Below are 12,856 nucleotides of genomic sequence, written 5' to 3'. Positions count from 1 at the left end.
TTGCTGCTGCCTGTGCCTAAAAAGTGCGTGGAGCCACACAGACCTCCTCACGGGCTCCCCTTCTCACTTCTTGCAGGCCTCTGCTCCAGCGTTTCTGACCCGTGGGGTTTTCCTGGGCTGCTCTGGCAAACAGGTCCCTCTGCCCTCTCGCCCCGCTTCTGTGTGCTTTGCGGCCCTCATCAATACTTTTCTGCTCATTGTCCGTCTCCCTCGCGGATGAGGGGTGCCAGACAGGCCAGGAGTGTGTCTGGTCCACAGCTGAGTTTCCCAGCGCCTAGAGGGGAGCTTGGCCCATAGTAGGTGCTCAGTAAATACCTGTCGAATGGATGGATGGGGAGTTTGGAGTAGGTGGCGCTTTCAACTGTTACTAGAATACTCTGTCTTTTAAGTCATGAGCGTTTGAACAATACCCAGAGTCCTTCTCCTTCACCTGTGACTTCTGGTCAAACCCTGAGCATGGCACCCCCTGGGCGGCCAGGAAGTAGCAAGGGGCCCACGCGAGATGCTCTGTTCCTGGTTCCTGGAGCCAGCATGGCAGGACCAGCTGGGAAGATGGGGAGCCGCCTGCCCCTTGCAGCCTTGCTCAAGGCTCCAAGGAACCTTCCCCCACCTGCCAGTCGCTCTTCCCCTCCCCCTCGTCTCCCTCCATCCAGTTAGCACAGGGGAGAGTTTTGTTGTCCCTTTGTACCCTTTGTGCAGAGAACCTTTTGAACGTGTGTGTGTGTGTGTGTGTGTGTGTGTGTGTGTGTGTGTGTGTGTGTCTGGGTGTATGAGTGAGTTTTCATGAAGGAGGGCTATGGGTGGAGGTGCTTGTGTTTCTGGAGCAGGCAGCCCGTGGGAGGGAGGCAGAGTGAGTGTGTGTGCCTGTGTGTGGGGAGAGGACACCAGAGGACATGTGGGCTCTATCCATTCCCCGAGGCCCTGGGTGTGCCGCGTGGGGACTGCAGTCGTCACAGCCCAGCTCCTGTCCTCTGGATTCAGCAGAGGGTCCCCACTGCACAGAAGCTATAAATTCCAGGAAACTCCCTACCAGCCCAGCGGGTGGGGGAGGGAGTGGAGGCGAATCCACACTGGTTCCCTAGCACTTGGAGCAGATGTGTCTGCCTCAGGGACAGCAGCCTAAGAAAGTTCCAACCAAAGTGTGTTTGCTCACTATAAAAGAGGCGTCTGTGAGGGGGCCCCAGAGGGGAGGCTTGGGGGGTGCTCTGCCAGAGGTCCTCACTGGGGGTCCACAGAGGCCATTGTGTCTTGCTGGGGGGAGGCCAGAACTCTGGGTGTGGGAGCTGCTGGGTCATCTTTCTTGGTTTTACAGCCAGCTCCCAGGCACAGTTGCTTGCTGCTCCTGAAAGGCTGGGCCGGAGGAGGTGGGGGCCCTTCCCGCTGGAGGGCTGGGTTGAAGGGGCCCCGCCCCGGGGGTTCCCGGATGACTGGCCAAGGGCCTCCGAAGCCAGCAGCGAGGGGAGAGGAGGCAGGCGTGGTCCTCTCTAGCAGGCCATCCGGCTGTTTGGAACGCCCTGGCGGCCCCCCAGGCCCTTGAGCTGAACCCCCTTTGCGGTCTGGTCCGAACCCTGGCCTGCCCCGCCCCCTTCCTTCTCTGCACTTCTGGGGCTGGCCCTTTCAGCCCTGGAAGCTGCCCAAGAGCGTATCTTTGAAGCACAGCAAAGGTTAGGAAGGAGGAAGACAGAAATGTCCAATGGGCTGGGGGAGTGGGAGAAAGGAATTCCATGCATGCTTCATGGGAGTCAGGGCGCCGGGCCTGCTGGGGGCACTCAGCTCAGCCTCAGTGCCCGGTGGCCGGCATGTCCTGCTGCCCGCTTCTTGCCGCCGGGTCCTGTGCAGAGTGAGCCCTGGTCCCTGGGCTGGGAGCAGGGAGCGGCAGCCCTTGTTTACAGCACTTGTTTCAACCTTGGCTCACAAGGGTAAGAGCCAGGCCCTGCCATCTGCCCCTGCAGGATGCGAGACCTCATAATTGTCTTCAATTACAGACAGCACCGGCCCTTAGCCTTGGCTTCCGATAGGAACCAGAGCTGGGGCCACTTCCACTGGGCAAGGGGGAGCACTACCCAGCCCTCACTTCAAGGTTTGAGGGCTCCCTGAGGCCTTCGGGGTACTCGCAAATGCCCACTGGCCCTGGGGTCCACTCACAAGGCTGCCTCGGGCCGATGAGAGCCCGTCCCTGCTGAATGCCCACCTTCTTTGTCCCTGCTCAGGATGAGACGTCTGTGAGCAGCGAGGATTTTGATATGAGCGACTCCACATGGATGTCAGCTGACCCGCACCTGGCCTCCAGCCTGAGCCCCAGCCAGGACGAGAGGATGCGGAGCCCACAGAACCTCCACAGTCAAGAGGACGGTGAGTGCCCCTTGGTGGTGGTTGAGGAGGGGCTGTGCCCGGCCCCCTGCTCCCAGTTGTCCTCAGGTGAGAGGTGTGGACATACTCCAGGGTGGCGGAATCTGGGCCAAGGCCTTCGGGTGGCCCAGACCCAAGCTTGCACTGCCCCCAGCGTTCTCAGCATCTTCACGGGCCCCACTGCGCCAGCCCCTGGCTCCTTCCTCCCAAAGATGAGGGAGGGAGCCCATGCGACTGGCAGCCTGTGAGGCCAGGGGTCTGCCTGGTAGCCGAGATGCCATGGGCTTCTGCGATATGGGTTTCAGAGTTATCAGGGGCAGGTCTGGGAAGGTTCACTGTGTACCTAACCCAGAGCAGTTCTGCTGCCCAGCAAGGGAAACGACCTGTGTTTCTGTAGCCACATGTGAGGCTATAGCCCGGGTCACCTGGTGAGTGACCAGGCAGTGCAGCTGTCCACATGTGTCCTAGCCCCTTGGGATGCGATGCGGCTGGCTGGGGAGCTGTCTGGATTCTTCCCTAGTCCTGGCCCCCCTGCACAGGGCCTGCCAGACAGCCTACTCCGGCCTCCCTTGGAAGAGAGGCTTCCTTCTCAGGGGTTGGAGAGTTAGGGTCAGGAATCAGACCCCAAAGATCCACCCTGGCCTCCATGTGGACTCCCCCAAGTGGTTGGGCTCTGGGGCCCTGGCATCTACCTTGGTGTGCCAGGGTTGTGAGGTGGCTCTGTGAGCACAGCAGCCCGGCATCGCCTTTGTTTCCGCGGAGGAGATGGTTGGGGGCAGGGGATGAGTAAGCTGGGCCCCAGAGAACTGGGGTGTAGGAGCCGGAGCCAGCAATTAGGAGGGGTTGAAGGTCGAGGCCTGGAATGTGGGAGGGAGGTACGGGTTAAAAAGGGGTGTAATGTTAACTCTGTGAAACGGGTCAGCCTTAAAGAGTAAATAAGGGGTAGGAGCCTTGCTGTTTGGGTCAAAGTTCATCTCCATGGCAGAACCTGTGCGCCTGCCTCCTGACAGCCTTCTCAGGCCTGAATCCGGCTTTGTTTGGGAGGAGACCCAGCCTGGAGGCAGCTGGAGGTGTCTGGGCCAGGGGCTAGGGAGCACAGGGAGTGGCTGCAGGAGGAATGGGGTGCGTGGCTGCTGGCAAAGAAAAGGCTTTTGTGCCTGATGCCTCATGAGGTCGGCGCGACCCCCTCGTGCTGCCAGCCTCCCAGGCCAGTGCTGCCTTCCAGCGTTCCCACGGTGGTGGGGACCCAGCGGGGGCAGCCATGTGCTCTGGGGGGCTCTGGGACTGGGACAAGCTCAGCAGCTGACCTACCGCCTCAACTGAGCTGATTGAGGCCACACCCAAGGAACACTGAGGGCTGTGCCTGCAGAGCTCAGCTGGGGCCGCAGGCTCTGGTCCCTGCAAGAAGGGTCTGGCACAGTTGTTCAGAAACCCAGAGCAGTGGGGCTGAAGGGGCCGTGGTCCCCCTACTCATTCCCGAGCAGATCCCTTGCTGTTATTCCTCATGACCACCATTTGAGAGTGGGATCTCTCTTGGAGACACGTCCTGGGGAGGTCTGGTGATTTGGGGACCGTCAGAATCAGGTGACTGACAGTGGCATTTCTGTGGGGTCCATGGAGCTCCCTCAGCACCTGCTGCTCAGATGCTGGCTGGCCATGAGGATGAGGCTGAGAGATGCAGGGAGGCTGGGGGATCTGTAGGTCCCCACGAGCCCAGTGCGGGGCCAGCCTGGGGTAGTCACACACTGCCTTCCCCTCCTGGTGGACACCGGAGCTGGGACAGTGAGGATGCTGCTGATCGCGGGGCCGTAGGCCTCACCGTCCGCTCCGAGGCACTCATAGAGTTGTGGGCCACCCCGCTGGCCGGCTGAGACCCCGGGCAGGGCACAGGCCTTGGGAAGGCCCAGGCAGCTGGCCTGGCCTCTACTGCCCCTTCTGGGCCTGTGGGCCTGTTGGCGTCTGTCCAGAACAGTGGGTTTCCAGCCTGGAGTCCTGGGCCATCTTCCGGCCCCCATGGAGACACACAACCAGCCCCTCTTGAAGGTGCTCACGGTGCAGACATGTGAGGTCCAGCTCCTGTGAGTGAGTCAAGGGGCTCCCATCAGAGCACTCTCAGGCCCCTGTTATTGATGCAGGACTAGGTAGGGACAGCCCAAGCAGATGCACCCACCTTAGCCCTCTGTGTGCTCCACTCCCCGCCTGAGGGTCTCCATCGCAGAAGCCCCCCAACCCCACTGATGCCCAGGTGAGCTTGGTGTGTGGGCTGTGGCCCTCAGGCCTCCGTGGAAGTCTGAGGCCTGCTGTGAGGTCAGTCTTGGTCTCTGCCCTGCCCCCAGGACTCGGTTGTGAACCTGGCCCATTGTTGGTGCCTGCTGAATGTCTGTTATCCCGGAAGGAACAAATGAACAAACGTTTACTGAGCCCTGTCCAAGCACACCATTGCAGAGCAGGTGGAACTCCGCCTCTGATGGGGATAAGTTGGGTTGTTTGTTTCTAGGGACATCCTTCCCATCCGAGCACCTGGGCCTTTTCTCTTTGCCAGGAGTGTGGGGACTCCCAAGGCTGTGCCGATGACACACCTGTGTTGGTCCTTTTGGTGTTGCTCTAAAGGAATACCTGAGGCTGGGTAATTTATAAAGAGAAGAGTGTATTTGGTCCACAGTTCCACAGGCTGTACAGGCATGGCACTAGCATCTGCTTGGCTTCTGGTGAGGCCTCAGGAAGCTTACAGACATGGCAGAAGGTGAAGGGGGAGCAGGTATGTCTTATGGTGAGAGAGGGAGCAAGAGAGAGGGAAGAGGTACCAGGCTCTTTTAAACAACCAGCTCTCGCGTGAACTCATAGTGAGAACTCACTCCGTACAGCACCAAGCCCCTCGTGACCCAGACACCTCCCACCAGGCCCACCTCCAACCCTGGAGGACACATCTCACCATGAGATTTGGAGGGGACCCAGATGCCAACCGTATCAGCACGCTCCTCCCTGCTGACGAGTAATCCAGCCGGGAGTGATTTCAGGGAGCCGGGCGGTTAGCACAGATCTACAGCTGTGGATTTGTTGGGGCCCTTCTTTAAAGATTTTAACAAAGGCAGATGAAGGCTGAGTGGCAGAGCAAATCCCATGGCGGAACCACTGAGCCCAAGAGTGAGTTGTGCAGATGCCAGCTCTCACTCCCCGGGGAGCTTGTCTCTGAGGTTCTACCGGGGTGAGTGTCTGCTTGTCCTGAAACACAGTTAGGTTTCTGCCCCCAGCCCTGCCACTGTCTGCGAGTCTTGGTCTCCCAGACCTCTTTACACCAGCTCCCCACATTCTGAAGTCCTGGGATGCTCCTGGGTCCCTGCGATCATAGCTGCTGGCGCTTGGCAGAGAGTACCATCACAGTGCCCTCATCTCATGGGGAGGAAACTTAGAATCAGGGAGAGACTTGGGGCAACTCAGCCAGAGTTGGGGAGGTGCCAGTGCTTCTCCTCTCTCCCCTTTGGCAGGTGTAGGGGCCATGTGTGAGGGTCCCCAGAAGATGGGCAGGGGAGCTAGGGAACCAAAGAAGGCCCTCTCCACACACTTGGGGCACTCCCTCCTTGGGGCCCAGGGCCATGCGGGCCAGCTCCTGCCATAGTTTCCTGCCCAGGCACGGGCCAGGTCCCCTAAAGACCCTCAGCTAAGCCCTGGCCGAGGCTTGGGCTTGGGCTTTCTTTTGGGTCTGAACAGGGCTCTGTGCACATCATAGGGTGTGGAGGGAGGATGTCTGAGAGACTTTGTCCAGAGGCACGGTGGTCTGGCGTTGTCTTGGGGCTGAACAGCACATCCGTCTGTAATTACGCCCCCACTGGTGGGATGATCTGTTTGATGCAGTCTGCTCCTCAAGTACTATAAGCACCCTGAGAGCCAGGACTCCAGCACCCGAGCACAGGGCCTGGCACCGCGCAGGTGCTGGGATACTGTTTGTTGAGTGAATGAGTGGACGAAAACGAACGAAGGCATGCACAGAGGCAGGTGAGCCAGTGCGCCTCCTGCAGGCCGGGGCTGGCCTGGGTTCCTGACCGGGCAGGCGGGGTGCTCCTTCCGTTTCCCCTGGATGTGCTTCAGCAGGCCTCTCACTCTGCCCCTTCCTGAGCGGAAAATGTGAGGCCCGCCTGGCCTCCAGAAGGGATGCATGGGGGCAGGGAGCGGACATTACTCACCTCCTGGGCAGACAGGAAGCCAGCGCCAGGGGAGAGCGGGGGTCTGCTCGCTGGGCCTGCTTCCGCCTTCCGCAGGGTGGGCAGTCGGGGGGTTGCTGAGCAAGAGTGGTGTGGAGCCCTGGCTGGGGCAGGTCATGGCCTGGTGTGTGCGCCTCTCAGATGAGGCTGCTCCTCCAGCTTGGGCCTCGGGACACACTGGGGCTCCCGCACCGTGCAGGCCTGGGGCTGGACGAAGGCACTGAGGGCCCTTTGACTCTTCCAGTTTCTTGGCCACTTTTGTCACACCAGCATTGGCCTTGTGACACTCAGGGGTGATGAGCCCTGTCTCCACCTCCCTGGAGGAGTCTGGGGTTTGGTTGAAGCCAAACAGGCACCAGTGCGGGACCCCTGTGGGTTGTCAGCTTGCTGAGGGCAGGAGCCATGTCTTTGTAGAAATGTCCCTTATTTCTCCCCTTATTCCAGAAGTATTACAATGATTGTAGAAAAATAAAGGAGAAGGCCAGGCACGGTGGCTCACGCCTGTAAGCCCAGCACTTTGGGAGGCCGAGGCAGGTGAATCACCTGAGGTCAGGAGTTTGAGACCAGCCTGACCAACACGGAGAAACCCTGTCTCTACTAAAAATACAAAATTAGCTGGGTGGGGTGGCGCATGCCTGTAATCCCAGCTACTCAGGAGGCTGAGGCAGGAGAATCTCTTGAACCTGGGAGGCGGAGGTTGCAATGAGCTGAGATCGCACCATTGCACTCCAGCCTGAGTAACAAGAGCAAAACTCTGTCTCAATAAAAAAAAAAAAGAAAGAAAAATAAAGGAGGAATAAAGAAAATGAAAAATAATGATGTCTGGGGGGCCTATTTTTCTCAGACTTTTATATTATCTAAGTAACCAGAGCCTCATTTTCTTTTCAATGAGGCAGTATTGGCACCACCTTTTTTCTCACATAGTCATTGGCCTCCCTGACACTGATGTGGGCCAGCCACAGTTCGAAGGTTGTCCAGTCAGCCCAGTGACTGGGGGCCCATTCCTGAGCCCACTGTGTGCCCAGCCTGACCCTGTGAGCCCAGAGCTTTACATGTCGCTGTTCCACAGGGCAGGAAATGTCGTCTCTGAGGGGAAGTAACTTGCCCAGACCACGGGGACTGGGTCTCTCCAGAGCCAGCGTTTTGGCCACTCCTATGGAAGGACATTTGAGTCCCTGTTTTTGTTTTTGAGATGGAGTCCCACTCTGTTGCCCAGGCTGGAGTACAAATGGCACAATCTCGGCTCACTGCAAACTCCGCCTTCCAGGTTCAAGCGATTCTCCTGCCTCAGCCTCCCTAGTAGCTGGGATTACAGGCGTGCGCCACCATGCCTGGCTAATTTTTGTATTTTTAGTAGAGACAGTGTTTCACCATGTTGGTCAGGCTGGTCTCAAACTCCTGACCTCATGATCTGCCCGCCTCAGCTTCCCAAAATGCAGGGATTACAGGTGTGAGCCACCGCGCCTGGCCAAGTCCCTGTTTTTCATTGCTGGAAGCAGGCGCCACAGGGTGCCCTTCAGGGCTGACCCCATGTGACCTGACTCTCCTGTCATGGGCTTTATTCCCAGGCCCTGGCACTGAATAGGTGCTCAACCAACGGCCACTGAGTCACTCTTGGAATAGATGGGGGATCAGAGAAAGGGCCTGGGACGAGGTGGCCTGGGAGGCCGGGCAGAGGCGTGGCAGCAGGGGGCTGGGAAGGGAGGAGGTGCCCGATGCCAGGGTTTCTTGGGTCACATGTTTCCGAAAGCTCCCTATGACCCGGGAGAGAAGCTCCAACCAGGAGAGAAGGGCAGGGAGGCCACAACCAGGCCCTCTGGGGAGGGTCCTGGCATGGAAGGGTTCTGGGAGAATGGAGTGGTCGGGCCCATTATGTGGCATCCTGTAGGCAGGTCCTGGGTTCTGTGCCATGGATCTGGCCAGCCCTTCCTCGAAGTATGGTCCTGAGCTAGCTGACCCCCCAACTCTGGGCTGCAGCTGCTCTCTGTGACATGGCCTGCGGGCTGCAGCCCCTCACCCTGGCATGCCCCCAGGAGCTCTTAGTGAGAAGACCAAGGCTTCCTACCTTGTGGCCCCTGCTGCCCTCGGGTGCGGCCCTCTGCCGCCTAGAAATGCAAACTGGGCAGCAGGGCGGGCCTCTGGGGAGCAGGTGTATTGCTCGAGCGCCCAGACCTCGGTATTTACAGTGGCAGCACTGCTGGCCTCTCTTCCTTGGCTTGGCCCCCTCCCCTGGGTGCCTCCTCCCTGGCCTCCAAGGGGTCTGCAGGGAAGCGTGGGGGCACACAGAGCTCAGATCTTGCTCAGCTCCCTCCTTGCCAGGCAGCCTTGGGCGGGTGCCGTCCCCTTGACAGGCAGGGGTGATCATCTTGGCCCACCTTGCCAGGTGGTTGAGGACCAGATGTGGACAGCACAGAGGCCTGCTGGGGGCCAGGTTGGGACTGGATGTGGGCAGTCTTCGTCACCTCCCCCAGATTCTCTGAGCCCTGCATGCCACCCCCTTGGTCCAGTCCTGCCTCCTCAGCCAGCCTGGTTTCCCTTGGTCCCCTCCGCCATGGAGGCCTGTGGGACCCTGACCGTAGCTTACCTCACAGCCACCCTCAGCGGCGTTCCCGTCCCTACTCTCAGCCCCCAACCACCGTCCAGGTCATGCTTCTTTGGAAAGGGAGCCGGGCTAGGGGGTCCTTGGTGTCAACGAGACTCAGGCACTCCTGAGTCCCTGTCCCTCCCTCCCCACCCACATGAGCCAGGCCCTGTCCAGGGACCCTGAGTTCCCAAGACGCTGCTTCTCAATCTGGCAAACGCCAGACCCATCCCAGGTGCCCACACTGATGGGCAGCTAAGCGGGCAGTGAGGAGTCAGTGCTGCCATCCAAGGAGAAGGTACTAGGCAGAAGTGTGCCTCCGGCTTCTGGTACTCAGGGTGCCATGGGGTGTCCCCAGCAAGGGGTGAAGCTGTTTGAGTGAGGGATCAGGCAGGAGGCAATATGGCTGGTGGGGAAGGAGCTGATGGGAGTAACGGCCAGGCCACCAGGGCTCAGAGACCATCACCCGCATTACCTCTGTGCCATCCTTCTAGTGCCCTCCTCAGGTGATGCCCCCCCTCCCCTGGGCCCATCCCTGGGTCACAGCAGCCCTCTCCTACCAAGGGGCACATAACTCTGGCCTGCTGCTGACTTCCCCCTGGACCCAACACTCATGGCCAGACATCTGCCCTGGTCACTATTGCGTGGCAGGAGGTGTGGCCCTTGCACCAGTCTCCCTGGGTTGGCCTCTGAAAGGCCTCTCTTGCAGTGGGCTTTTAAGCCAAGCCTTCTCCCTAACATCTGCTCATTATGGCCATGTCCATTGCCCTCACCCTAATTCTCACAGCTGAGGCCAGAAACCAGGACTGGGCCCCATTCTGCGGGTGCAGGTCCCGCCCACCCCCACCCCAGGAGCAAGAGCTATTTGTTCCTCCTCAAGGCTCCAAACACCCACAACAGATGAGCAGGCGGCGGCCTCCTGGCCTCCCCTCCCCCAGGAGCAGAGAGCTGGGGCCCAGGCCTTCCAGGGATTGGCTGTAGGCCACACTGGCAGTCCCCGGTCACAGGAAAGTGTCCATCATCAGCTGGGCCGCGGGCGGCACAGACAATGCTGGGCTGTGCTGGGCCCTGGCCCGCCAAGGGGTGAGAGACGCCGGGAGACAGCACCGAGAGATCCCTTTATCCAGGAGCGAGCAGGGCCTACACAGCCCTGGCCTTGTCCGGGGTGCTGGGGCCTTGGGTCTCCAGAGGACAAGCTCTGGGGCCTGAGGAGCTGAGAGGTTCACCTACTGAGAAAGCAGGGAAGTGAGCCAGGTATGGTGGCTCACGCCCGTAATCCTAGCACTTTGGGAGGCTAAGGCGGGCAGATCACATGGGGTCAGGATTTTGAGACCAGCCTGGCCAACATGGCAAAACCCCACTTCTACTAAAAGTACAAAAATTAGCTGGGCATGGTGATGGGCACCTGTAATCCTAGCTACTCAGGAGGCTGAGGCAGGAGAATCGCTTGAACCCAGGAGGTGGAGGTTGCAGTGAGCCAAGATCACACCACTGAACTCCAGCCTGGGTGACAGAGTGACTCCATCTCAAAAAAATGGAGGTGAAGGTGAGCCTGGACCAGTGGGGCCATGTGGGGATCAGTGCCCTTGCCCCTCGCAGCCGCCCCTTAGCCCAGGATACATACAGAGCTCTTGTCCAGCAGGCTCCTCTGTCAGGCCAGGCCCTCCTGAGGCACCTCCACTGGGAGCCTGTTCAAGGGTGACTTTCCCAGGAACCAGGAAGTGACCAGGCCATGTTGGTGTCATCACCCCGACCTAAGAACTGCAATGCACCAAACCCAGACTGGCTCCCGGGAGGGCTGGAGGAGGCCTGCAGGGGCTTTGGGGCCAGGGCCCTGTCCCATGAATCATTCACCCATGGTGGCCTGGAGTGGCTCTGTTTGCTCTGAGAACACGGGGAGCAGGCTGTATGTGTCCCAGCTCGATCTTTGCACACTGAATTAGTGTTTATTTCTCACCACCTGCGCTTGGCCTGGAGGACGGGGCCAGGGAGGACACCCACACCCAGGCAGTTCATCCTGGGAGCGCTTCCCCAGGGCATCAGGGGCCAGTAGGTATTGGGGGAGGGGCTCTAGGAAATGGGGCAGTCTGGTAGCAGGGGTAGGGAATTGTCCCACAGTACAGATGGGCAAATCAAGGCTGGCCTTGGAGGTTCCCAGAATGCCTGAGAGCACTGGGTGGCCTAGGTGGTGCTTTGGGGCTGTCTGGGTGCCGCCACTCATCCCGGGCGATGGGCCAGTGACTTCCCCCTGGAGCCTCTGGTTCCTCCCTGATGTCTGCTGCAGAGGGTGGTTGTGCAAATCAGGCATGATGAGTTACCCACCGCCTGACACTTGGGACCTGACACATCATTGGTGTCCACCTTCCCCTCCACTGAAGGTGGTGTCTGTCTCCAGGGCCTCACCGCTTGAGCCACCTGTCCCAAGGCCTGAATATCATCTGCAGCTTGGACACCTGTCTAGGGGCGAGGACCCCCCAGGGTCTCTGCAGAGAGAAATGATTTCAGTTTTAGGGGAAAATCTAGGTGTGCGACGTCTAATTCAGTAGCCAAGGACGGCTACCGAGCCTTGGAAAAGGCTAGTGCAGACAGGTATGCAATACATGCTGCGTCTTGGTGGCTCCATAGGAAAGAAGAAGGTGAAATACCTCAGCTCTGATAACACGGTGTTGACTATTGAAATGGTAATATTTTGGATATATTGGGTTAAATAAAGTAGATTATTAAAATTGATTTCACCTGTTTCTTTATTACTTTTTAAAACGGTACCAGGGCACTAAAATCCCTCATGTAGCTCACTCTCTGTTTCTGTCGGACAGCGCTGCTCCTGACTGTGAGGGACTAGATTGGCACCTGCCTAAGGAAAGCGTGACCAGAGTTTCAGCAGGAATGCCTGCTGCCCGGGCACTGAGGGGCACACACAGAGGAGGCACGTGCTGTGGGGGTAGAGGCACTGGCGCCCCGGGGCTGCAAATTAGGGGGCAAGTGTGGCACTCAGATGGGGGCATGGGCTTCCTGCCCCGTGGCTGGGGCTGGGTCAGGCTGTGTGAACCACAGGGACAGAGCAGGGTACTCAGGAGAGCAGCTTTGCAGGCAGCCGGGGCCTGAGGGCCACGTGGAGAATGTAGGTGCCCTGTGTGGCCTCATCACCCAGGATGGTAGGGTCCTAGTGTCCCCCATTTGACCTCTGTGCCCCTCCTGCCTTTCCGGAGGAAGAGCTGGGCAGCCCGCCCTGAGCCTGGTGCTCCTTGGAACTATGCATCATGTAAACACGGCCTGGGCGCTGGCCTTTGTCAAAGCAGGCAGGGGGCCAGCCCTGGGGAGGTGTGCGCCTCAAATTCAGAGTGGAGTCAGCACCCCCAGACCACAGCCCAGAGCCCTGCTGTCCACGCCTCCATGGCCATGGTGGGCCTTGGCTCCAGCAGTCTCCCACCCCCTCCTCCCCCGTCGCCTTGTTGTGCGTGAATTATTGATGCCCCTCCCGTCCCCTGCCTGGCTGTTGCTGTGACAGAGTCTCGTGGAGGCGGCTCTGCCTCCAGCAGCCACACCTCTGGACACAGAAGTCAGTCTGCACGCAGGGCCTGCTGGCCTCCAGTGGCCGTGTACCTGGCCTATGGTCCCAGGGATGGTGGGCCTTCCCATTCTCCGAGCCTAGCCTGGGAGCTGGCGGGAGTCGCCCACCGGGAGAGGGTGCCACTGGCTTTGGGCCCCAGAGCGCGGTGTGGCGATT

At 59.5% G+C, this 12,856-nt stretch overlaps 1 protein-coding gene across 1 annotated transcript in view; it reads left to right on the top strand.

The window, feature by feature from the left end:
• Nucleotides 1-12,856, top strand: part of NOL4L (nucleolar protein 4 like) — a 146,086-nt gene that overhangs the window by 113,010 nt on the left and 20,220 nt on the right. Inside the window, exon 5 of the mRNA XM_030914871.1 lies at nucleotides 2,211-2,352. Coding sequence (XP_030770731.1) covers nucleotides 2,211-2,352 — 142 coding nt within the window. The remainder of the gene's footprint in view (nucleotides 1-2,210; nucleotides 2,353-12,856) is intronic.

The sequence above is a fragment of the Rhinopithecus roxellana genome, chromosome 13 (genome assembly GCF_007565055.1).
Source record: "Rhinopithecus roxellana isolate Shanxi Qingling chromosome 13, ASM756505v1, whole genome shotgun sequence".
In the NCBI taxonomy this organism is placed as follows: domain Eukaryota; kingdom Metazoa; phylum Chordata; class Mammalia; order Primates; family Cercopithecidae; genus Rhinopithecus; species Rhinopithecus roxellana.
Note: the sequence above shows the minus strand (reverse complement) of the source record. Positions and strands in the feature narration are given on the sequence as shown.